Source organism: Tachypleus tridentatus, chromosome 5 (genome assembly GCF_004210375.1).
Source record: "Tachypleus tridentatus isolate NWPU-2018 chromosome 5, ASM421037v1, whole genome shotgun sequence".
Classification (NCBI taxonomy): Eukaryota; Metazoa; Arthropoda; class Merostomata; order Xiphosura; family Limulidae; genus Tachypleus; species Tachypleus tridentatus.
The window spans coordinates 33,939,164-33,966,545 of record NC_134829.1 but is presented as its reverse complement, the minus strand read 5'-3'; the positions used below and the strand labels follow the sequence as shown (position 1 = coordinate 33,966,545).

The 27,382-nt window shown below is 35.1% G+C and overlaps 1 protein-coding gene across 7 annotated transcripts in view; it reads left to right on the top strand.

Annotated features, from left to right (window-relative positions):
* LOC143250894 (uncharacterized) overlaps nt 1–26,100 on the top strand; it is a 66,387-nt gene extending 40,287 nt beyond the window's left edge. For 5 of the 7 annotated variants that reach the window (XM_076502054.1, XM_076502056.1, XM_076502057.1 and 2 more), the window contains 3 exons: nt 1,488–1,574; nt 19,686–21,435; nt 25,472–26,100. In XM_076502054.1, the coding sequence (XP_076358169.1) occupies nt 20,098–21,435; nt 25,472–25,933 (1,800 nt within the window). In that variant the 5' untranslated portion in view covers nt 1,488–1,574; nt 19,686–20,097 and the 3' untranslated portion in view covers nt 25,934–26,100. Of the gene's footprint in view, nt 1–1,487; nt 1,575–17,710; nt 21,436–25,471 lie in introns of all 7 variants that reach the window. The other 2 variants (XM_076502058.1, XM_076502059.1) reach the window with 2 other exon arrangements.
* The last annotated feature ends 1,282 nt before the right edge of the window (nt 26,101–27,382 follow it).

Below are 27,382 nucleotides of genomic sequence, written 5' to 3'. Positions count from 1 at the left end.
AGGCCTAGATATATGGGTCTCTTGCTGGATAATGCTTGTATAGTATAGTATAGTATAGTATAGTACAGGGAACACATCTGTTTGTAGTTGTTTTTTTTTGTTATAAACAAGTCGTATACAAATGTCCGGTGTTTTGTTGTCCTCAGTTCATTATTTCAGATGGTATAAATCCTGCATGATTCAACCAGGAACTCTCCTCTCTCTCCTCCCATTTCCTTTTGCGTGAAACCAAGACTGGACAATAATTAAGAGATTAGAAGACTAAGCCGTCTAGATTTTCAAGCGACCAAGGATGCGAATTGATATAAACTCTTATTTTTAAACCGTTGCTGTAAGGTCATGTGACTTATCGCTAATCTATCCTATTTTAACGTTAATTGCTCTAGTCTAAATACTAAATCAATATTGAAAGAAGAGCACGAGATACAAAGGAATACTGTTAAACACGAACGACCTACTTTACTCGTATCTTCCAAACACGACCTGGCAAAAAATAATTTACATGGCAGTTACATTTGTAACATCCATTTCGGGTCAAAGAACGTGTTCAGGTGCCAAAGAATGTAGGTTTTGTTGCATGATATTGGTGTAAATTGGAGCTCCTGCCCTTTCGAACTACAATGTGTATGACAGCCAATCGCACTTTCTATTGGTAAAGAGTAGCCAAAAAGTAGCAGTGGGTGGTATTGAATACCTGGCTTGCCCCTTGTATATCACTTTCAAAAAAAAAAAAATAAACAAAAAGAGGGACGACAGTCCTCTAGTAGCTTTTGCGTGAAAATTCAAAATTTTCTTCTTTGTAGTTGTATATTTTTATAAGTAGCCTTCCTTTACATCCCTCAAATTTTATATTTATGGTAAAGCTACTAATTTTCTTTGTCCCTAATTTTGACCTGTTGATCAGAGGGAAGGGAGCACCCTGCAACACCCTCCTACCCACTATATATGCTGAGGAATAATCTGTCGCTCTTTTAACACAATTACGATTTAAAGTATGAGGAATATTTTGTGGTGCCAGAATTATTCGCAACTGGCTTGCTTGTTCTGAATTTCAGGGTTTTCTGCAACCACCAATGTTTCTCCAAGACACGCATTGCGAATTGTGTCATCGCAGACTATTTATTAGTGTCGTGTATCATAATCAACTAGCTTTCCTTTCGTCTTTTAAAAAGTTGTTCTAATCTTTTTGAAGTAACTTTAAAAAGATGCGTTTATAAATACACCTGTGAAAAGCTAAAAGCAATAAGCATAACCTCATTCATGTTCTTCGAGGTGTCGAATGGGCTGTGTATCCTTTTTCTTCTATTCGGGCCAACGTAAAATTTTCTGTCTATAGGAAGTATACATTGTGTCTGAGGAAACCACAATACCCTAAATTTATATTGACCAATAGCAAATATAGAAAGAACTGGTAGTGATAGTAATCCATTATTTGACATACCTCTACGTTACTCTACTACCTTCTTTTTTTATTTTATTTTTGTCAGGATCAGAGTCGTATTCAAGGAGGTGACAGATAGTTAGTCTCTGGGTGGAGACTATGATATGAAGAACACGTGAACCTGCATGAAAAGGTACTTTTATTTTCTCAATTGAAACCATTTCGTCAATTATTGGATAGTATGTTTTTATCTAAGGTAAAATCTTCTAATGAACTTTGTTGTTGTTGTTTTTTTTTTTTAAATGTTTTTCATCCTTTCTTACTTAAGTTCATTACCTAACTCGTTCTTTGTTCATAGAATAGTTCCCGGTACACAGGCACAGCAATACTTAGTATCCGCTTAACAGAGGGCTTGATGAATATTATGTAATAAATAGAGTAGGTTCGTTACTTTTCGAATTCTGAGTTTTTCAGCACGAAGGATTTTCTATGCAAAATACGCAAAACGACTACCTTTTAATGGGGAAAAAACAATTACAATCATAATACAATAGAACCAAAAAGGACAATTGCTTTCATTGGACGTCTGGAACTGGCAAGGGAGAAAATATGAAAAAGCTTCCTTAGCTCTCTCTCTCTCACTATTTCGGTGCAAACTTTAAGATATAAATGAATATAACCCGTGTAATATTAAACTTAACATAGTTATGGCAAATTCTCGAGCAAAGCAAATTACTCCAAACAAACTCTAAACTATACAATGTGAAGAAAGTTAAAGATGTCTACAAAACTTTGTTTAACGGGGATAAACTGGTTTTTAACTACGATGACAAACAATGCTAAGCTGCTCACAGTACATGCATATCTTTCACGTACCTGGAACCATACACGTTCGAACGTAGGGGTTTCTAAATCCGGGATAATTCCACGATGTATCGTCAGGGAAGATGGCTTTCTATTTCTGAACACCATGAGTGAAGACTCCTATCTTTCCTGCAACAGAACGCGGATAATGACCAATTACTAAACTAAAGTCCCGCGTGCTACTAAAGCAAGGAAAAATTAAGTTCTTAGGCAACTCTGTGCTCCAAGCTGAATTGAAAAGATTCGTGTATATTAACTAAGGGTCAGCAAACACAAGGTGCTGTCTTGTACCACATTTTAAAAGTCAAACCTACCCAATTGGTTATTTCTACTCCATCTACAAAGGGAATTATAATAAACCATTTAGCTTGCAACTGAATCAGCATGAGTTTTATCCCCTTTCTGGTTTAAAATCGCCCCCTAAACTGTTATTATAAGCAAGAATTAAATGTATCATCCCTGAAATATCAACATAACTTCACTGCCCGGAGTATATGAATATATACTCTAAGTTCAACAGTAATCGTGTCTTTAATAATTTAATCTCCTCTAAATATGAATTTTTTTTTTTTTCAAAATATCAGTTTGACTTAATTTCCCCTTAAAATCTAAATCGTGATACTTCACAATAAAGTAAATCTCGTTAACTCCAGATTTGTTAGAAAATACACACACTTGTGAAATAAAAGCAAGTGTTTTTAATATCTCCCCTTAAAAAAAAAAAAAAAAGTATTAAGCGCAACCTGACATAATATGATGGTCAGGACACTTAATTCCGATCTGCGAGTTGCAGGTTCGAATCCAGTCAACGAATTCGGCCTTTTAGTCGTGAGGGCGTTATGTTACGGCTAATTTAACTATTGCTCTGTAAAACAATAGGCCGAAGGTTGACTGTGTCGACTAGCTGCCTTCCCTCTATTCTATCACTTTAACGGTTGAGACGGATAGCAAACGTTGCTTTCGAGTAGCTTTGTGCAAACGCTTGCAAATAAACAAAATATTAAGCTGTGAGAAGAGTATTATCGTATTTCCCTTCAACGTACGTATTGAATATCGGTATGGTTGTCGTTTTCCATAACCGAATATGTGCTTCTGAACTATCAGTATAATCTTATTTGGAATTATATTTTCAAAAGACTTCTGCATACATTCTATCAGCAAGTTTGCTAGATGTTTTTTATCTGTTGGGTTGTGTGTTTAATAAAAAGCTATAGTTAGTGTTCCTACCCCCACTTCCCGAATGTTTTTTGCTCATAACTTTTTAAAGTATCACGATTAAGCTAATAGAAGTATGGTATATTGTAAGTATTATACTGACACGCACATCGTCATAAATTATGTAAATTAAACGACAAATAAACAACCAAAAATAGGAGGAGCAGAAAGTGTTCGTACAGTTCAGAAAGTGTGAAAAAACTGATATTCCCGTAACAATTTTGTTTAGTTTGGCGAATACACTACATTACACCATTCCAGAACTAGACACTGGGTTCATAATAATTGGAATTCAGCCATCAAACAATATACTTCCCGCAATTTAGCGCTGTCTCCATCATTATCTGCTTGGACATCATGGCGAACAGGAAACAACTGTCCAGTGATTTAAAAAACCGAATTATTGTAAAATACAAGTCTCGTGTGTCTCTTTGAGATATTGCTACACAACTTAGTGTGCCGAAATCTACTGTTCAAAGCATAATTGTCAAGTTTAAGCTTACAGGATCAACTGCTAACCTTCCTCGTTCCGGACGCCCCATCAAAATTCAAGAGATAACCAAGAGGAAGGTTCTGAGAAGTTAGTAGGAACCCTCGTTTAACACGTAATGACATACAGAAGCTGGTAAGGGAAACTGGAGTTGAAGTAAGCACCTCTACAGTTACGAACATGTTACGCTCTTAAGCCTGTTCATTTAGAAGCACGATTGAGGTATGCAAGAAAGCATGTACATAAACTCTTTACCTACTGGAAGAGTATTCTTTGGTCAGACGAGACTAAAATAGAGCGTTTCGGCCTCAATGATGTTCGCTATATTTTCCGTAAGAAGAACTCCGTCTCTACAGTTAAACACGGAGGTGGCTCGATCATGCTATGGTGTAGGCAGCCTTCACCGCGTCAACGGAATAATGAAAAAAGAAGAGTACGTTGATATATTAGGCACTTAAATCAAGAATGATGCTTGGAACTTGCGGCTTGGGCGTCGTTGGATCTTCCAGCACAACAATGACCCTAAGCACACATCGTAATATGTGCAATTCTGGTTGCAGAGGAACCATATAAGCGTTCTGGAGCGGCCACCTCAGTCGCCCGATCTCAACCCAAGTGAAAACTTGTGGCATGAGTTGAAGACTAGGGTTCATTAGCGTCATCCGAAAAACTTGCAAGAGTTGGAGGTCTTCTGTAAAGATGGATGGAAGAAAATAGTAATCGAGTACTGTCAAACGATCATGGAGAGCTAGCTATGAGGAGAGATTACGCCAAGTAATTCGCCAGAAATGCAACACAACTGACCATTAAAGTAGACGTACGAACACTTTCTGCCCCTCCTATGTTTTTCGTTATTTGTTTGTTTATAAACAGTTTGTTTGTCGTTCAATTTACATAAATGTGTAGATGTGTGTTTAGTATATTATATGTATACTATACTTTCATTATCCTAATCATGATATTTTTTTCAGTTATGAGGAAACGCTACTCACGACGCAGGGGTACGAACACTTTCTGTCGTAACTGTGCACTGTACTATCTGTGTTATGTGCTCAGCGGGGGGGGGGGTATCGAAACATTATTTTAATACTATAAGCTCTGACTTATCACTGAACTGTTATGGAATAGGAAAGGTATCATATCTTCGTTTTGAATGAAAATCTATACCATAGGTTTAATACTGTTGATTACAATGGCAGTAGTCAGTTTATGCATTCTCTAGTTTAACGTGTTTCAGTTCGATATTCCTGTTTTCCAGGTGTATTTGTAATTCTTAACTAGTCTCCCTAGTGAAACATAATTAATTTTCCAGATTTTGGAAGCTAAAATCCAGGTTTCCTTTCCACACGAATCTCTAAACGCGTTTTCTCTTAGCATAGATTTTATGTATCAAACTTGCTTTAAAAGTTTTTTTTTTTTTTATTATAAACAGAAAAATCTAAAATGATTAAAGAAACCAAATGTTTCACCCATATTTAATGATATATCATCGGATGACAAACTATATTTATTTTAAGTTGTTTTTTTCTTATTAGACTCCTGAATAGAATACTTAAGAACTAGGAATCGTTCGATGAAGTCCATGAAACATTTGTTGCTGAATTGCTTAAAAAAAACAAAACCAACAAACTCGTTGCTTAAGCCCTTTCAAACGATTACATCACGCATGTCAGTTTTGTTTGTGTGTCAAGCTGGGCGTGGCTGAGTAAGAAGCGTGTAGACACATGAATTTATGGCCGCCTCAAAAACGCGTTCACGCTTTGTGGCTATAAGTGCTTTATGAGAGTGACTGTTAAATCCCACTAATCTGTCAAATAAGAGTAGCTCAAGTGTTGGCGGTAGGTATTATTTGCTAACTGTCTTTTCTCTAGGTTTTTTTTAATTCAAAATAAAAGCCGGATATTCGTAAATAACCTTATGCGAACATCTGAAACAAACGTGTTAATTGTATAATTGTAGTTATGTATAGCGAAGATATGTTAATATCCTGAAAAGGTGTTGCTAGAATTATACGTAAAATGTCCACAGGAAAGGTGTATAAAGTCCAACCTAATCTAGTCATTTTATAGTGTACATATGGACACAGGCCCGGCATAGCCAAGTAGGTTAAGGCGTTCAATTCGTAATCTGAGGGTCGCGAGTTAGAATCCTTGTCGCACCAAACACGCTTGCCCTTTCTGCCGTGGGGGCGTTACAATGTGATAGTCAATCCAAATATTCGTTGGTAAGAGTAGCCCAAGAGTTGACGGTGAGTGGTGATGACTAGTTGCCTTCCCTCTAGTCTTGCACTACTAAAGTAGGGACGGCTAGCGCAGATAGCTCTCGTGTAACTTTGCGCGAAATTAAAAGACACTACAGTTCAAATTAGGTTTCGGAGCTACTCACTATCTGTATTCTAAGAAAACTTTAAAAACGATAGTGTTGTAATGTGTGAAGTTTACACGTATGTAACTGATTTGCTAATATATATTCCTAATATTGACATTTTGTTTTAGTTAAATTTATATATTTATAATTGCCTGTAACTTTATACTGTTATTGTGTATCGCGAAATTCCCGCCTATTCTAGAGTATAAGAATCAACAATGTGTTTTTTACTAAAGCACTAGCGTATCTTAGAATATTGTTGCTAATTGAACTTTAGAGAACATAGCCCTAAAATTTATGAATCGAGGCATCAAGAAACCGTTTTATATTGTGGGTTTGATACAGTTAGTATAGTATAAATTTCGGATTCTATACCTGTGATAAACGCTTATCAATCGAGAAACTGATACTTGACCAGAAACGTTTATACCTTTCGAACATTACAAACTACTTAATTTCAGAGAATTAACTTGGAACGTTAATACTTCTACGAGAGAATTGGATATTTTCGTTCACGAAAAACTTCGTGTGCTCAGTAAAATAATCCAACTATCTAACCGCTTGGTGAACAATACCGATACAAACTAGAAATTTATTTGCTCATTGTGAACCGTCGATAAAATATTCAATTTCAGTCCAGATAGAGTACTCGGTACTGTTTATAAAATTGTATTATTGTTTGTATAACGGTTATTACAAACAATTTATGTACAAAAGTTTGATAAATTTACAATGTTAAAATATATTTGTATTAAGAATGATATACACAATATTTTATCTTAACAGCAAACCATGATAATTCTGATACGTATTGACATTTTAATTAATTTATAATTTAAATTTAGAAATTAACTTGGTTTCAAGCTATTTGTAATGCGTAATATAATAAATTGGTATTTTTTTTCTGGGATACATTATAATATGTAACACGTATCACAAGATATTTAAAGTGAATTCTAGTATTGAATACAGAAGAATAGCTTTAATAAATTGTTTGAAACTCTTAATGGTCTGTGAGGGTAAAATAATCTATAGATTTCTTGTAGAATAGAAGCTAATGAAGTAGCATTTGAATATGTACTCAAGTATCTTCTTTTTAAAATTTTATAGAATCGACCAAACCAAGGTATCTGGTTAAATATCCCTGTTTTTTGTTGAAAATACAGGTAATTTGTGACTATTTCGATAAACATCTTCAGCACCAGATGGGCTTGTGGTTAAAGTTTGCAAGCTGCATGACTTAATCAGTTGTCCAAAAGCTAGGGTGACTAATAAACTTCAAAATCTTGTTTTACTGACATGTTTGCTTCACACGATTTCGTGTATATTTGAAAGTTCCAAAATATAACCTGAAGTTATGCAAGGAAAATAAGTGCATTAATCTAATTTTGTGTGTGTGTGTAATTACAATGGATTGTTTTGGAATTAAGCCCAAAGCTACACGATGGGCTGTCTGTGCTCTGCCCAACACTGCTTTAGCAATGAGAGTCCACAGACCCACCACTGTGCTATTCGAGACAGTTACAATGGAAAGAGGATATTTTGGGAAGCTGACGAGTAACGATTTGCAGATTGAAAAAAAAAATTGTAGTTTTTTTCCACTCCATATAAATAACTCCAGTACATTAACAAGTACGATATAGTTTAGAATTGGGTATGCATTGGACACAGCTCAACAGTTTTATCTTATTTCAAAATATAGTGTGCGTTTGAGCTACTGCAAATGTCGCATGTCTATCTTATTAGGTAATTCATATTTCATGATCAAAAAATATCTAATAAACAAACAGGTAGGATGACCATGGCTTTTTTTTTTTTTTTTCCGGTGACTTATTGTTTTATATTCCATACGTACACATACTTGTCATCTATTAGATCTTGCAAGGAGCCCAAATGTCGTGTGCCTTTTTATAAGTAACTCTGGTAATATACACTGTTTTGAATATTGCTGATTCTTTGCGCTATAACTCTAGCAAAAGGTAAGTAGTTAAGCAAGCCCGATAGCCTTGGTCGGTTGATAATGACGTTGTATTCTGCCGTTGATTAAACAAACTTTTGTACCCAAGCAAATATTTTTATTTATACAGACTTAACATTTTCTAATACATGACCACGTGATGTATTTGAAAGTGACTCAGCTCGTAAACTGATAAATGTGAGCTTGAATTTTAAATTGCATCTCCCTGGGCGGTGACCTCGCAAGCCACGTCCGAGAACTCTAGGAGGCAATGGGCCAATGGCAGCGCCGCCTGTAATAAAAACGTCCTATCCCAACACAGGGTGGTCTTGAATGCTATAGTTTTATTATTGTTTTATTAGAAGCGTACGGAGTGCACTTGTTAACACTTTCAGATTACGAAGTTTAACCTTAACAGGCGAACAACACAAAGGTGTTGTTGGACTTAGTGGCTTAACTCGCGGTTACTGAAATGTCATGACCTGCTCTAAGGAAAACAAGGCAATATGACTGCTGCTTCAACCGTAAATGTCATGACTCCGTACGCTGAGCTTCCGAGAAGAGACAGTGACTAATAGGTTTTAGTGGTGTTCAACTCTTGTATAGTTGTGGTGCTAAATCTAGTAGGACTGGTACGTGAGGCTCGAGCTCTAGGGCAGAAACGAAATTAGAACGTCACATGTTTCCTACAGTGGATTTAATTGTGGGCGGTGCTCAACAAAGATGCTTGAAAGGAGTTTTAAAATGTTGTTAATGTGTGTGTGTGTGTGTGTGTGTGTGTCTAGAAATATAACATAGCAACATGAAGCTGAGTGCAGTTTGCAATACCAATGCAACGGTGAAAACTGGACGGTGTACATTGATAAAATGGAAGTGTCAGGTGTATGATCAGTTGAGAAAAGCTATCGGACAATCGGCCCGGCATGGCTAGGTGGTTAAGGCATTCGACTCGTAATCTTAGGGTCGCGGGTTCGAATCCTCGTCACACCAAACACTTTCGCCCTTTCAACCGTGGGGGCGTTATAATGTTACAGCCAATCCCACTTTCTTGGTAAGAGTAGCTCGAGATGACACACGCACGCACACAATTTGTTTGTGCTGTATGTTAATACATATTTGTTATTTACTTATCAGACTGTAGATCTTAGGTTCTGTCATTCTGTTCACACAAATATTTGGCTGGAAGGACTAAAATGTCCATTCGAGAAGTTGAAATTTGCTTATGATGCAGGCAGTCTATAAGTAAAATTTTTATTTCTATTTTACTGGTTTAGTATTTCATTTGGAGTACCCGCCATTCCACAACAGGGTGGGTGCACATTGCGTGTGTGTGTAACTTTGTAGGCTTGATATTTTTATATACTTCGTACTTTTAAGTCGTAGTCCTATTTCACTGATGTGGCTTAAAAATGGAGATTAAATCTAGCTTAATTTCTATTGCTACAACTATGCGAGTCCTAAGACTGTATTTCTCCATTACAAGGCTACATATTCTCACTCTGTCTATAGTTCAGTTAGTCTTTAGTACGTGTCTGAAGACATTTATGTTTGACCAAGATATAATATTTTATACTTAGAAGAAGGAAAATCAAACTGTTATTGGGTCCCTGTAGAAGGGTGGTAGGGAATTTTGAGCTTTGGAACATAATAGTTTAAACGTCATTAATTTTGTTATTTCTGATGAGGCTGGATCGTAGTTGCATACTTTAACGAAATATTAATTCGCGAAGTAAATTTATAATTTCCTTTTTATATCAGGTGTGATCCTAAAAAAAATTGGTATAACCACGATGTTTAATATACAGTACACACAGTACTTCGAAACCTCAAGAACTGGTATATGATTCATATGCAACGTTTATTTAGTTGCTTCCTTTGCACAACCTTCACGACTTTCTCCTTGGGTTTAAGATTAACATAAGAATAGCACGTCCGCTTTGCTTCATTGTATAGTTTTACTGTTTAATAATAAATCTAACTAAAGAATTTTCCGTTACGTTAAGAGTCTGTGTGTTGTGAAGAACGTATTAGTTATTCTATTTTTGGTGAAACGTGAACAAAAGCAGTGTATGTTGAGCATAGAGCCCGAAATTTTTTGTAAGCGAGCACTATTGCAGTATCTAACTAAACATCCTTATCCAAAGTTAGCCGTACAAGCTTTGCGGCACTATGATCATCACATTGTATTAAACATGTATAAAATTACCTAATCTGTGTACAAAAGCAAACTAATGAACGTTTTGTTGTTTTTAAATCATAGTTCTGTATTTTTTCCGGATTCACTTTCTTCGAATTCAAATATCATGATAAAGATCCAACCAAAAACCACTCTATTGCGCTGTACACATCACTGTTAGAGTTATAAGAAAGGTACTGTTTGTCTAATATAATACAATTTATAGCGCATTTTTTATGACTTATAAAATAAGTCATTAGAGAGATTTGAATTCCGCTCGCTGCAACAGTAAGTAAACATCAAATGTTTAGAGGAACAAATTACGTTATTTTCTCCTAAATATTTGTAGGCTTAACCATCACGTCTGTGATGGTAACACTTATGTTTGGTGTTGTATCAAGGTTGTTATGCTACTGAAGCCAAGGGTTATTTTAGTGTGCACTTGACCACAAATTTTGCACCTGTAAAACTATTTGTGCAGTTGAAAATTACCTATATAAGTTTTTTTTTTTTTTTTTTTAAGTGGATTGACAAAGTTCCACTTATAGAATTGATAAATAAAAGTGTTTTGTTACTAGGCTTCTATATAATTATTCTATTTTTGGTGTTTTTGTTCAGCCTTCAAACTATGTTGAACATAGAGTCCGAATTTTTTTATTTCTTGTAAGCGAGCATTGATAATGGAGTTAATATAATTTCCAACATAAAGAAAAAAATTATTAGTAATGTTTTGAGGTAGTTAAAGTATTTCCTTCCTGTTTTAGTTCTTGTGGCTCAGTGGTGAACGTATAGGCTCATAGTGCAAAACATCGGTGTTCGATACTGTGACAGGCACAAAATAGATGGCTCGTTGTGTAACTTAATATTTTAAACGCAAACAAAACCATTTTCTAGATATTTCATAAATGTTGCGTATACTATAAAGTAAGAACTGTATTGCGTTTTGGAAATTTCTATTCTTGCTCAGTTTAGCCATATGAGTTTTGTAAAATGGTTATCTTTCGATGGAAATTCCATTCAGGTTTATTAAAATAAGATACTCCCATTATGGGGAGGGGACAAACAAATTAGGTTTTGTAATTAAAGTCCTGACCATCACAGGTGCAATAAATATGTACGACTAATTTATAGTCTCAAAACTAGACAATATTTAACCTTTCTACATGGAAGAAGAACTTAGGTCTAAAATGTTTTTTTTTGAACTCTTGTTTCCTGTTGTAATTTATTATACAAGCTATTATGGTAATATCGTAGTTATTTCAATGTTCAGCCAAAATTTGGATATAGAAACTTGTGTATTTTTGATGACAATATAGAAAAAAAAACAATAACAAATATACACAATTTTACATTTTAAAGAACTAAGTTTTTAATTTAAAATGTTTTGTTAAGGTTTCTATTGTGCTTTATATCAGGACTGGAACGGTTTTAGAGAAATTTTTAATTATCACACTTTTTCATATAAAATTAGGTTGTGAAAGCTAAGTAAGACTTCATTCAGTTGGTAAAACTTTTAATATGGCAAAGTCAAGCGTTATAACCGAATCGTCACAGTTGTTCCGTTTATGGCCAAGTTTTCGCGGTGAGGGACCGAGCACGTGCTCTATGGCTTATTCTGCTACGTTGCTAGCTGACCCGGACTATTCATTTTGGTGATCTGATGCATCAAAGCGCGGATGATTCCCAGAAACTTCAGTGTAATGTTGGGTATTATTATCTGTACATTCAGTGGGCTACTTGGTGTTGAAACGAAACAAACTTTGAGACATCTATACACACGTGGAGGAAAAGAATCCACTCCCCTTTATACACTGTTGCTTACCTCATTAACTATATTCCTCAATCCTTTTGGTTGGTTGACTTTCCTTTTTCGAGCGACATTGGGGCTTCTCTGAATTGTTACCAGCTTTAAAGTCTCGTCCTGCCACAGACAAACGCGTGCCGGCTAAGGACCTCATCACTCCAAACGACCTTTTCCCCGTCAGAGCTGTGAGAGTATGTTGCTATCACCTGTGTGCTGCGTTAGTAGTGTAGTGGCGTTCAGTGTCCAAAAGCAGATATCAAGACAGTATGCGTGTGACCTAATACGCTATGCTATCGTCATTTTATTTATGAAGTGCAGTTATTCAGGAAAAGAAAAATACAACAGTTCAGCATAAAGTCTGTAGCAGTATTTTATTACATGTAAGTTGACCAAAAACAAAGTTGGCGAATTTTCAAAACATCACTGATCGTCATGGTAATAAAATTTACTATTAAACGCAAAGCTTCACAATAGGCTATTTGTGTTGTGTTCACTACTGGTATCCAAACCCGGTTTTTGGTGTTTTATATGCCTTCAGACTTACCGCTTAGTCAATGGAGTGCAAGATAAAAAAACAGTCATTAATAAATAAATGAATGAATTTGTATTTTTTTTTTTTTTGCACGTGTAAATTTGGGTATGACTTGATCGATCGATTGCTAATCATTAACGTAACGTAAAAATGATTAAGCCTGACATTATGACTTGTAATAAAAGAAAAATGTGCAGCAAAAAATATTCAAATTTCAGATTAATGAGAATAATAACAATGGTATAAAATACTTTCGTAACTCCATGCGAACAGATAGTAAAACAACTTTTATTACCAAGAGCTGCGAATCTTTACCATATTCACAATTCTACCATATCATTTGTAATGTATTAGCATTAAACTTGCATATTTAAAGTAATATGGTTTAAAAAAACTGCAGTACTTTTTGCCGAGGCCCGGCATGACCAGGTGGTTAAGGCGCTCGACTCGTAATTTGAGGGTCGTGGGTTCAAATCCTCGTCACACATGCTTGCCCTTTCAGCCGTGGAGGAGTTATAATGTGACGATCAATCCTATTGTTCGTTGGCAAAAAAAAAAAAAGTAGGCCAAGAGTTGGCGGTTGGTGGTGACTTACTAACTGCTTTTCCTCTAGTCTAAACTGCTAAATTAGGGATAACTAGTGCGGATAGCCCTCGTGCAACTTTGCGCTAAATTACAAAAAAAAAACTTTTGCTGAGGACCGTTATCACATCATGCATTCACTTTTGTTTTTGTGACGTTTCCTGTGACATTCACCTATTGCCTAGTTTACCAAATGTTTATTTGTATACTATAATTCAGCTTGAGAGGATAGTTAATTCTATAAATCGTGACGTACTTCCATCACCAAAGAAAGAAATTGATATATTCTGTTGTGCTAACCTCTGACCTGTTTCTCCTGTGCTACTTCAAAACGTACTGTTTTTCTCCGTCCTTATTATATTACAAAAAAAAAAAAAAAAGCCTACAATAGCTACAGGAACCTCTGGAAATGTTACGCAGTAGGAAACCTAATTTTCTTTACACTGAACTTTGAGAAAGAGACCAAATACAATGTACAAATCAAAGTTAACAAGAGCACAGAACACCAGTCGTATTCTTATCCAGAAGGTTCATTTGGCTATGATTCAAAAATAATCTGAATAGTGCGAAGCTCTGAAAATGTTGTAAGACTGGGAGAGCACAACTTGTTAAAATAACATTATCCTTCCTGTGGAAGTACTACCTATGTTATCATTCCCATAGAAAATAAGGAGGTCGTATCTTCAAAGTATTGTGACATTCCAAAGGAGAAAAAAATCACTCCATTGTCGATCTTTACATGGTGTGTTCCGCTTTAATCTTTTCCATGAGAAAGGGCACGTGACTGTTTTATGTCACCCAGATTATTAACTGTTTCTATTCTTACTGATGGTAAGCAGGATGAAAGTAATCTAGTTATCCTATGACCAGCATCCTAGAGTTAAACTGCACATGTGGTCAGCCTAGAAATGTGTATGTACAAATAAACTTAAATTCTAGGTGATCCCAAAACATTCACCATACTAAACTGGAGAGAATAGGAAACCTTTTAAATACGAGTTGCATAACACGTTTACCCCTTTATTTACCTTCAGGGCATTCCCAACTTAAGTTTTAAAGTTCAATAAAATAAATGAAAACCGCGCATTGGTCGTGAATTGTTTTTTGGAATTTCGCACAAAGCTACTCGAGGGCTATCTGTGCTAGCCGTCCCTAATTTAGCAGTGTAAAACTAGAGGGAAGGCAGCTAGTCATCACCCCCCACCTCCAATTCTTGGGCTACTCTTTTACTAACGAATAGTGGGATTGACCGTAACATTATAATGCCCCCACGGCTGGGAGGGCGAGCATGTTTGGCGCGGCTCGGGCGCGAACCCGCGACCCTCGGATTACGAAGCGCACGCCTTAACGCGCTAGGTCATGCCGGGCCATTGGTCGTGAAACTGGGATAGATAAATGCTCTCATCGCTGTGAAACGGCTCGGCATGGCCATGTGGTCAAAGCTTTCGACTCTTAATCTGAGGGTAAGGGTTCGAATCTCCTCACACCAAACATGCTCGCCCTTTCAGTCGTGGGGGCGTTATAAAGTGACGGTCAATCCCGCTATTCCTTGGCAAAAGAGTAGCCTAAGGTGGGTGATGATGACTAGCTGCTTTTCCTCTAGTCTTAAACTGCTAAATTAGGGACGGCTAGCGCGGATAACCCTCGTGTAGCTTTGCGAGAAGTTCAAAACAAACCAAACCGCCCCTTTGAAACACTTGCACAACACTACATTTTGCTGAAATTTTCAGCACTCTTTAGCAAAAACAGTTCACGTCCATAACGTATATACCATTTAATACTCACTAAACGGCAATGACATGATAATGATAAATAATACGAAAACTTTAAAGAAAATTACATCTGAATCCTGTGAATAGTTCATTAAACAAAACGCACAAACTCAATGACGCTGGTGAATAAACTTGAAATATTACACATGAACCATTTTATCGTAGAACCTGTGAAATGGCTCAAAACATAAGCCCTTTAACCCGCAATACCTATCAATGATGATTAATATCAGTTATAAAATACATTGTAGCGTACGAATTTATCATTATGTCCTTCAATATATAAGATAATCATGAAAAAATCTTTTAACAACGATTTAAAATACTTTTAAACATCAGAGTCTGAATTCCATAATAACTTTTCTGTATAACGCAAGTGTTTTAAATTTAGTTGTTTTTAGTAGCAATAGTTTATCGCAGGTTTATTTAAATAAATGTTTGCCAGTCTTAAGTTTTGTATTTCAATAGTTATAAATGCGTGATTGTTATTGCATTATGCCACCAGAATCTTTTTGTTTTTATACTCCAGGCCTAGAATGACGCACACACCCACCCCTTGGATATTATGATACAATAATAACCAACTAAAATAACGAGAAAAACAATATTCAAAATATAGTTAGAGATAGATCTAAATTTAAGAAGTTAGCGATAAGGAATATGTAGTGGCGACATTTTACAATAGAAGTTGTGATAATTTCTATTTAAAGATTTCAGAAAAGCATAATTTTTTAACATCCTAAAGTAACTGAACCAACCTTTGTGGACTGTGAAAAAGTGACTGTTATCACGCTCTTATCTAACTAACTTTACATTTACATGTACTTTGGCTTGTATTGTTTTATAACAAGTGGACTATGTTGGTGTTGGATTATTGTTTCAATTTATGGTCAACAAGTCACAGAAACCCACAGTAAACAATCCACTCCATACATAAGAACTTGACAAAATTAAGGAAGAATCTAGCAATATGCCAACCACACTGTATCTGCTATATCCATGCCTTTTGCCCATTTCCAGGTTTCCATCAGGCCAGCTGGGTTACCAGAGTGGTTGAAACTCAACTGATTATTGTATTACATAAGACAATTCACTTTTAATAATGTTTCACCATCAGAAATTGCATTCTGAACCTTTTCATTCTAGACTGATTTGTGTGAAGTATTGAAGAAAACAGTGAAGGCCTGAAGCATCAAGTGTCATGGAAGAAATTTTCTTAACTTCATTTGTAGGGGCCTGTGATTGCAGTAATAACCTGAAAGTATTGCAGTATTATCTTGAAACCTTGGATAATATCAGGTTGTGACATTCTAACCTTTAGGCACACAGTGTATTAGGTATGTTTAGGAGCTTTACATTGAATGTTAGATCCTGAAACAGTTTGCAGAATGACAAGTTGCCAAGGGCATTTAGCCTATTGGCTCTCCATAACTCCAGGTTTCCCCATGACATGTTGTTCTGGTAGTATTTGCTTCCCTCCTGAAGAAGCTCCATGTTTGTTTCATGAATTGCTATCTTCACTGTTCATTACTTCGTCTTCTGACTGGTTGGTAAAATAGCTCAGATTGGCTGACGCGTCCACCAGTGTCTTTCATCTAGTGTCATATGGCAGTGACCTAATTTGGGATTTGGCTGCTGTGGTTGGAAAAAGCTTAAGAGTCCTATAAATATTGCCTCATTTAGTCTTAACCTCATTAAACTGCAAATTGCCACAATGACCACCTCATTTGATGGTGCACAAAGATTTATCCTCATCAGCAACTTTAGAGACAAAAGATTGTAACAGTTCTCCCTCTTCTAAATCTTTTTACCACAGTCATGGATCTTTGAATCAATGGCAAAATTTCTACATCTTGTAGAGGTTTTCTTTTGATATCTAACCATTCTTTCATAGTCATCTATCCTTAATGATGAACTATCCTTTATGGTTATACATCCTCAGTTTTTAGAAAACTCTTTAAATTACACAAGAAGTAAGAAGAACACAATAAAATGTACGCGTGGAGATAACGGAAAAATTTGCAAAAATAAATCCTTTGGTCTTGGAACCAAAATTTAGTGTTTTAGTAAATTAACACAGTGGGTGAAAAACTGACTGCAGCAGAATACTTTTTCATTGTACTTCACCCATTACCTCTACAGTAAGAACAAAGTTCACAGTCCTTTGTCAACGTTAACTAGCTAAACAAATGTATATAAGAGCAAAATCATTGCTTATACAAATGAAATACTAATTTCCTGTAATATTAGAAAATAAAGGACTAGAACATATTTTTAACTTGGGTATATTTTAATGAAGCAGTTTAATAAGATTTCTATTTAAATGGTGTCCATCAAGTCTAAATAATTAACACTATGTACACATTATGTGTATATTATACATGGGCATAGCATACATTTTTTTATTCCCTCTAGATACATACTTGATAAATGTTTCAAAGTTTTAAAATATTTTAGGTTTTGCTCTTAACGTAGAATGTCAATCATCGGAACTAAGTTTTTTTTTTTCTCTTTTTAGAACTAGATAAGTAACCAAGAGCATCAATTTGTTTTGTGTTTTTTTTCAATAGGGGAGATCACTGTAGTATGTAAATGGATGAAAACAGTGATCTGCTCTGAGAGTGGATCATGCAATAGCCCAAGGGAGTGACATTCCTTGTGGTCCTGTCATGTGGATGGTACATGCACCATCAGGGAAGAAACTTTGGATCTTTTATCTTTTATTTAAGATTCAAACTGCTAGACATATATAAAGACTCAAATTTGGTATTTTCAATGAATAATTTACACAATACAGAATGACATACTATTTCTGAAGCTTTGCAAATTTATATTTCTTGGCTATATACTGATAAAAATAGCAAAGTTCATTGAACCAATTAGTTTTTCTATTAAAATGTTATATCATTTTAACATACAAATATGAATATAATGAGTTCTTTACTGTAATTTTTTGTCATTAAACTTTTTGGTGTGTGCTCATTAGTTTTAATTTTTAGTGGCTCCATTTAATATCAAATTTACAATATGAACCACAGAGTAGTTTGAGGATAGACTGTGTTAACATAACATTTTGGGACAACATGGGAACTATTGGTCCATCTCAGCTGTTCCATTCCCTAAACTAAACTTTTAAAGCCTAAAGCCAGCCCTTATCATTCATATATTTATTGAGCTTTCTCCTAACTTGCTTAAATTTACTGCTTCCACAACATCCAAAGGCATTTCAACAGCCAACCATTTTGTTAGAAAAATACAACCTTCTTTGGTGAAGATGATTCCTACCTTGACAAAATGTAATTTGTATCCTCTAGCCCTACTTTTCTCAGTTTAGTATGAAAAAGATGCATCAACACCATCAGTTCTCTTTGTAATCTCAAACGCCTCAATCAGATTACCCCTTTCTCTTCTTCTTTCAAGATAAAATAATTAGAGATTTTAACCTCTCCATCCCAAACAACATTCTAGTAACTTTCTCCGAACCCTTTTCAACAATTCAATGTCTTTCCTGAAACAAGGAACCTAAGAGTGAATACAGTATTCCAAATATGTTTTACCCAGTGACCTATACGATGAAATTACAACTTTAGACGTGTGTTCAATATTTCTGTAGATACAATCTAAAACTTGTAGTTGCTGTACCATTGGTAATAGCACACTGCTTGAATGTCTTTATAAACTGATAAACTATTACATTATATCCCTTTCTTTCATGACTATAAAATTATTCCTATCCATATTATATTTTATAATTAAAATTATGATAATCCACATGCATTATCTTGCATTTATTATGACTGAAACCCATGTGCCATTTATTTGCCTAACTCTGTAAACAATCTAAATTCTGTCTAAATCAACAGCATTCTCTTCCCAGCTAGCAGCAATGCTAAAGTCCTTAATGTCATCTACAGATTTAAGTAACTTATTGAACATTATTTTTTCATTTGATTAAAATCAAAAAGAGAGCAAAGGTCCTAAGGCTGAGCCCAGAGATACCCCCACACTAATTCCAAGTGAAGTTTGTTTATGAAACCATAAGGGCTGCTAGCTAAGATGTGGATATTATGAATATAAATCATAGTCAAGATATAAAGCATCCATATATCATTCCTGAAGGAATGTATTATTATGATAAAAATATAAATACTATATCCTTACTTACGTTATTCAAAGAAATATTTTAAAGATAGATTCCATGTAGATAGATTTTAGGTTACTTGGGCAACCATTACTTTTCTAAAAAATGAATTTAAGTAGTAAATGACCTATACTGAAATTTTAATAAAGGCTTGTTAAATCAGTAATAATTTGAATAAAAAATATTAATTTTGATAATTGATATTTTATTTCTTTTGAAGTGTATATCTTCTTTTTACAATCTAAACAAACCGTTTACTAACTGGTAAACTAACTGCAAAGTTTATCTACTAGTGCTGTTAACATTATGGTTGAAACCATTTGGATGCAATATTTTGTTGTTTGTATGAATGTTCACAGTATTATAATTTCTATTTAATATTAAACTTTGTTTTGTATTTATAGGTCCCTCAAATACTCCGGATTGTGTAATGTCAGATCATCCTATTTATCAAGGGCCTTCTGATTTCCAACGAGATAATTACATCCCATTCAAGCTTTTCTTTCTTCCATCATTAACATTTGATTCTGATGTAGTTTCCCATCAATTACCTAAACCAACAATTATTCCAACGCCTGCAGTTAAAACTTTTCTCGTCCCTTCTTAACGTAGGATTTGGTTATTGTAATAAGTTCATATCTCAAGAACAGAAATGTGAGTTTAATGCCAAGAAATAAGTACTGGAGATTATTTAAGGTGGTTATCAGAAGATAGACGTAAAAACAAAAGTTATCTTCACTTTGTCATTCAAGCAGAGTAAATAAATCAAGCAGTTATTCCAATAGTACTATTCCATGTGGTTGGTGGACATCTCCAATGGATGGATCAAACAGATTTGCCATGAGTGGCAGCTTTAACCCAGTAACAGAAGATTTAAAACGGCCGACTAATGTAGGTACAGTTAGCCAGAGCTGTTCTTTGTCATCCTCTCAATCATCAGGAATACATTTGTCTGAGCCTCTTGGATTGCCAGCTTCATTCATCCACTCAAACTTTGATAGCCTGTTCCGTCCACCAGCTTCATTGAGAAGTAATTTAAATTATCAAAGATTTTATAATTCACAATTTCAATTCTCAAACCCTCACCCACCACATCCATGTTCTCTTTTCAGGACCAGGATAAATAAAAGCTCGCAACTCGCAACTTACAGTTCCCTTTATTCTGCTTATCCTAACCATGCACTTAGTTTACTTCATCAAAATGTCTATTCATCAGAATCTTGTTCTGCAGTTCTTCCAAGAGGTAGTAGCCATACTGTAAGTGTTGCAGATCAACCTTTAGTACATCCCCAGTCATCTGCTGCTTTTAGTCACTCAATTTCTGTACCTAGTCCCCTAACACAAATTGTACAGAGTTATGTGCCAATGGTAAGCTCCTTTGAGCAGCAGGAGCCTCTGATACAAGCAAGATCTCGTTACCTTGTTGACCCTAGCCAGTCTCCTGAAAGAATGCCGTACATCAATGAGTTGTATTCTCCAGTTTCAAGAATGGAAGGAAAACCTACTCCTTCCAAATCAACTCCAGGTGAGGAATTCCAATCTCAACTGTCTAAACATTCCATGTCGTCTAGTTCTGGCACTAAACAAATGCCATTAGACTGTGAGTTATCTAGAGGTATGAGCTACAAGATTCCAGCTGGAAAAGAAGGTAGTCTAAAGCATCGCATATTGAGGCCTTCAAATATACTTATAACTGAACCACCAGCTTACGCACTCCAAGGTGCACCTCTTTCTGCTCCTCCAATTCATGGACAACAAGATGAACTTCCATCACCAAAACAACCTTGTCTGGGAATGCCTGTGCCTCAGAGTAGCTTTTCTTTCTCATCACATGCAGCTGAACAACTGATTCCACCAACAGGAAATGTAGTCTCTAATGTATTAAGTCCATCCAGTGATGTGATATTTGAACAGACCAACAAATCTTCTGCTTCTCAACTTCATTATCCAGTTTATTTCAGAAAAGGATCCATCATACAACTTGCAGATGGGCAGTTAAAGAGGGTGGAAAATCTTACAACTGAAGATTTCGTACATAGTGCTAGTCAGAGTGCTGATCTTCGTATAGATAGTAGCACTGTTGTAAAAATAGAGGAATTAACTAATTCGGGTTCAGTCACATTAGTGTTCTGTGTGGGGAACAACGAAGTACAGGTATATTAATAAAGCTATTTTAATCATCTTTAATTAATAGTAGACATTATACTCTACATTTTACTTGCACAACTATATTGTATAATTGCCAATATATTTCTACAAGTGTTTCTTTAATAAGCAGTTGCTGTTCGTTTCAGTCAACTGTGTAGGAAAGCTCTGCCTAAACTATTTATCAAAGAATGGACATCCAGTGTTGTTCTTTGCTTCTTGTAATTTTGTATTGCTAGTTACAATTTGTTTTAGTGGAATAAATCCTGAAACAGCAGTTAAGTGAAACACTGAGTCTCAAATTAAACATAGGTAACAAATTTGGAGTCCTAACTTTGTTTATTACTACTAATAAAATCCAAAGGTTACTGCAGTCATGCAGCCATTGTTTTTCTTCTGATAATAAGTAACTAAGTCTAATTTATTTTTTCACCATCCAATATCTTATATCAACACAAATGAACAATGGTGGCAGAACTAGAACAATTATAGTTCCATTAATTATTAGTTTATGGTGTTACCCTAAAGGAGCCAATAAATATGCTCTAAACTGCAATTCTCATGCCCTTTATTAAACTTATTACAGAAGTTATCAGCTTATACAAGTGACACGGCTATAAAAAGAAAGGACTAGTAATGTCAGTGTTAAAAGTCCATATCAGTATTAGTATCCAAGAAATATCCTTTTTGAAATATACAGAACAGTTTTAATTTATGATACCCATTTGTTAGGTCAATGGGGCCAACAGAAACATTTGCAGTAGTTGAAATTCTGTTGGTGGGGGATGCTATATGGAATATAAAAGATCTTTGCTTATGCAAGTGAGATGATTCAAAACTTTTTGTATGTTTGAACACCTTTTAAAAATTCTTAGAGTAATGACTTATATTTTGATTTTTTGCAGTATTATTTCTGACAATAGTTTCTATTGTTATAGTTTTGAGTGTTCTCCATTAGTATCTTAATGTCAAGTTACATAAGCAATGCATTTTGAGAATGGGAGAGTATTAGGATCAGTGGTTGAGAAATGCGTGCTCGTATGAGACAAAACTACATAATGCTGTAGATCTAGGAAGTGAATATGGACTGATCAAGAAGTCATGATGATAAATGAAGATATTTAATGCTGTACAACATTTTTAAAATTTGGCAAGAAGCTGGAATGGGATACAGAAAAAACATTTTAAAAACAATATTTTGCCACTATTAACGTAATGTCATCAGGTGCTTGGCATAACTAAACATGACAATTAAATTACACCCAATTTGTGACATCACAAACATGACCTTGTGCTAAGTATAGTATGAGCCTACTCCACATGTTTCATTTATTAAAGGTCTGTATTCTTTTATCTTGCATTTATTAGTATAAAGTTCTTAAAATATCTTGTTGTATTTTCACTAGAATATCGTGAATATTCTAAAATGGCATTGTAAATGAGGCTTGCCCTATTTAAACCTCAGACATTTAGTTTGGTGTGCTCATGACTGTTGAAGCGAGAGTGAGCACCAGGTGAGAGCAAAAGAGCTGTCTGAGGCCTTCAGAAAGAAAATTGTAGCAGCAGCTTATGAGTCTGGTAAGGGATTTAAAAAGATCTCAAAAGATTTTGAAATCAGCCATTTGACTGTCTAGAAAATAGTCAACAAGTGGAGGTCTTTCAAAACAACTGCCAAAATGCCCAGGTCTGGTCATCCAAGAAAGTTCACCCCAAGAGCATACCGCAAGATGCTAAAAGAGGTCTTCAAACACCCTAATATGTCATCACGGGACCTACAGCAGGCTCTGGCTACTTTTGATGTAAATGTGCATGCCTCTACAACCAGAAAGAGATTGCACAAGTTTAACTTGTACAAGAGGTGTGCAAGGAGGAAACCTTTGTCTCTCTAAGAGAAACATCAAGGCCAGACTGAAGTTTGCCAGAGAATGTAGACAAAGACCAGGACTTCTGGAACAATGTTCTTTGGACAGATGAGTCCAAAATTGAATTATTTGGACACCAGAACAGAGGACATGTTTGGCATAAACCAAATACAGCATTGCAGGAAAAGAACCTCATACCAACTGTGAAGCATGGAGGTGGAAGTGTCATGGTTTGGGGCTACTTTGCTGCAGCAGGACCTGGACAGCTCACAATCATAGAATCCACCATGCATTCTGCTGTGTATCAGAGGGTGCTTGTGGATCATGCAAGACCATCTGTAAGAAAATCAAAGCTGAAGCAGAACTGGACCCTGCAACACGATAATGACCCAAAACATACCAGTAAATCCACCAAGGACTGGCTGAAAACTAAGAAATGGAGAGTACTAGAATGGCTAAGTCAAAGCCCAGATTTTAATCCTATTGAGATATTGTGGGGTGACTTGAAACGGGCTATACATGCAAGAAACCCCTCAAACATCTCGCAGCAGAAAGAATTCTGCATTGAGGAGTGGGGAAAACTTTCTTCAAACAGATGTCGGAGACTGGTAGATGGCTACGAGAAGCGTCTCGCTGCAGATATTTCAGCCAAAGGAGGTAACACTAGCTATTAGGTGGTAGGGTGTCCTAACTTTTTCTCGGTTAGAATAGGTATTTTTGTAGAATTACATCTACAGAAGACCTTAAGTCTTCAGTTTTAATTGTTTAGTTATATTCCTATAATCTCAGTATTGTTGAAATTGAGATTAAATATCTAAAGTATGTTACAAAAATACACACATTTTCATAGTGTCCTTTTTCACATGACTGCATAGGGGAGACTAGTGAAAATTTAAGTACAAAAATAAAATAAAATTGTAACATGGACGTGCTTCATCATATTTACTGATATTTTAAGTGCCAAGAACATTGTAGTGTAAATAAAACTTAAAATCATTTGTAAAGTGCTGGATATTAATAAACATAAGTTATTTTAATAAAATAACACTCACCTTTTAATAAACAAAACAAGTACATTTATACTTATGCTAGACAAAAGGTTAAGTTTGTAATATCACCAATTGGGCATACTTTAATTATCATTATTTAGTTGGGCCAAGTACCTGACCACATTAACAGTGGAAAACATTGTTTATAAACATATTTTTTGTTCTATCACATCTTGTCTTTTGTAGTTGAAGTTTGTCGTAATTATAATTGTCATAAGACATGAGTATTAGGGCTATTACAGTTCTAAACACAATCATCTTTATTTAGTCTTTTTTTTTTTTTTAAGGATTTTCAAGAGTTAGTACTTGGATAATCGTATTTCAAGCACACTGTCATATCTATTGTCAACAACTCATTTTGCTCAATCTAGAGTTCTTCAGGTCAGCTTGTACACACCATAACAATTACTGTTGTATCAAATGGCTTCTATAAATAGTGTTTCAATCCCTGCTGCATTTGTTATATCCATGTATGTGCAGAACTTCAACCATATTTATTGAACTAGATTTTTAATACTTCCAGATTAGGTTTTAAGAAGCTACATTCTTCAGCTTTTAGTTTTAGCTGGAAATAAAATGTTAACTCTAAATACACCTACTATATTTAGTTAATTATCTGGGGTAATTTTTCTCTTTTTACGTAAAAATATACCATGGAATAAAAGAATGTTGTCAAATTGGTCAGAAGTTAAAACTATATAATCTTTGAGAAAACATTTAGCTAGTTTCCACAAGAAAAAAAAAAAAAAAAATCTGTGCTATCTTGTACAAATCATTGCAACAGCTTAAAATTAATTTCAAATGTCTATACGTTTACAAATAATAACAATTTTAATGACAAACTTAAAAAAAAAAAAAAAATTGTGAAAAATGGTGTACAAACAGGTTTCTATGGTAGGTAATGGTTTAGGCAATATACAAGAGAGATTGCAAGTCATAAACTCCTAAGCTACAAGATTTGGAATTGCCAGTATTTTAAATATTACTTTTGATAGTATTTAATATTTATGTATTTTTATTTATTTATTTAAAATTCAACTGTTGTGAAAAAGTCTGTATTTTGGCTGTTATGCTATCACTAGTTCATGTGCTATTGGAAGGTGTATTTATTGCATAACTCCCATCTTGTTGCAGGTAAGTGTAGAGGCACCAGTTGAGCATCCTTTCTACGTTTTTCAGCAGGGTTGGTCATCTTGTTCTCCAGAAAGATCTCTTCACAGGTATGGCTTGATCTGCCAAAAACTGAAGATTGGTGATATCTGTATTTGTCTAACACAGAAATTTAGCCCTGATGTACAGTTAGCCTTTGATCAGTTTTCCTCTCCTGGAACATCTGCTGGAACTTGTACAGTGCCGAACTTGATTTCTTGTTATTCAGAGAAAGCACCAGTCCATCTTTCTGCGAGGAAAGATTCCACTGGTACTTCATCTATTAGCTCTAGTTCTTCACTATCATGCAAGAAATCAACATGCACTACAGCTACTGTCACATTTTCAAGGCAGAGGCCCCCAGTGGCTACCACAATTACAGCTCTCCACGCACAGCGAAAGCGTCATTGGTCTGCCCCAGACATTTGGTCTGAAGCTAAACAATGATTAATTTGTAACTACATATAACTATTTGTATAAGAAATATAAACTTAAGCCTCAAAAGAAGAGGAATCTGTTTTTAACCTGTTGATGCTGATTTTTATATTCTATCATGAATTAATAAAAGTTTGGTAATTTGAATGGAATTTTAAATAAAAACAACAAATGATATATTTCTGCCCATGCCTTTTTTAAAATTACATTTAAAAGGATTTGTTAGTTTACCACGTTACTTTTCTATAGCTGAAAGATGTGCACACATACACTGGTGTATATGATTATTTAAATAACTGTCTTATGCCTGTGTGGCTTCTGCAGAACCAGTTTTTCTACAACATAAATTATCAGTAACTAATGCCCTGGTGTGGTCTATTACACTGTTTGTTTTTTTGAAAATTTTTAGACATTTCTCAAGACAACCAGAAATGTGGCATCAACATCAAACTTTTTAACTTCCAAAGTCTCGGGACTGATCGTGCTACACCATTTGATATTACGTACTACTTTTAGCTAATACAAGCATGAAATGAGGAAACCATAATCCTAGAATTATGCCAATTTCTTAGATATTCTTAAGAGTTAAGTACATTGCAGTCTGTGGGAGGGAGGGAGGGGGGGATACTGTGTATTGTGAGTTAATTACCCAATACTTGTCGTCAAGTAAAAAACAACACTACTGTGCAAGATATCTATTGAACATTTCACAACGAAGTATGCAAAAGTGATAAGTTTATCACCTTTCTTTGACCAAGTTTGTGTACACAAAGTACAAGTTAATAAACTAGCTTCCTACATTTCATGCGTAATTTAATGTGTTATGAATGCATCTTAGAATACTGAGAAACGTACTACACCAAAAACGTGAATTAGTTAAACCTGTAATTGAACTTGTTTGCTACTGAATGCAGTGTTGGTATAACGTTGATGTAATAAAATAGGTAAATGTTTTTTATCCAACTCTGGTGACAACTGTATAATTTGTGCAGCTCCATTTCAGAATATCGTTATATCACATTTAATGAGGGTACACGTTCAGAAGCTGAAAACTGTATGAAGGATAATATTTTCTTCTTTCTCTTGTTATTAAATCCTTAATCTCATTAGATGCTAAGTACATACCTTTCATTGTGAAAGGTAACAATTGACTTGCTAAGTTCAAAGTCAAAGTCTAAATTTATAATAAAAAAACAACAACAACACCTATTGCAGGTTTGTTTGTTTTTTTTATAATATTTCTTTGTGTGTGAAAATCCTAACAAAAAGTTACCCATATACATTGCCGACCAATTTCCAGTTACCAAACGATTGCAGTAATTGAGCTAGTCAACTCTGGGTGATGCAATTCAAAAAGTACATAAAAGAAGAAAAGAGCCCTGTTTCAAAGCATTTGTTCCTGAAACAAAATAGAGCGTGTATGTTGTCAGATGATTTCAAGTTGCCATATCAACTACAGTG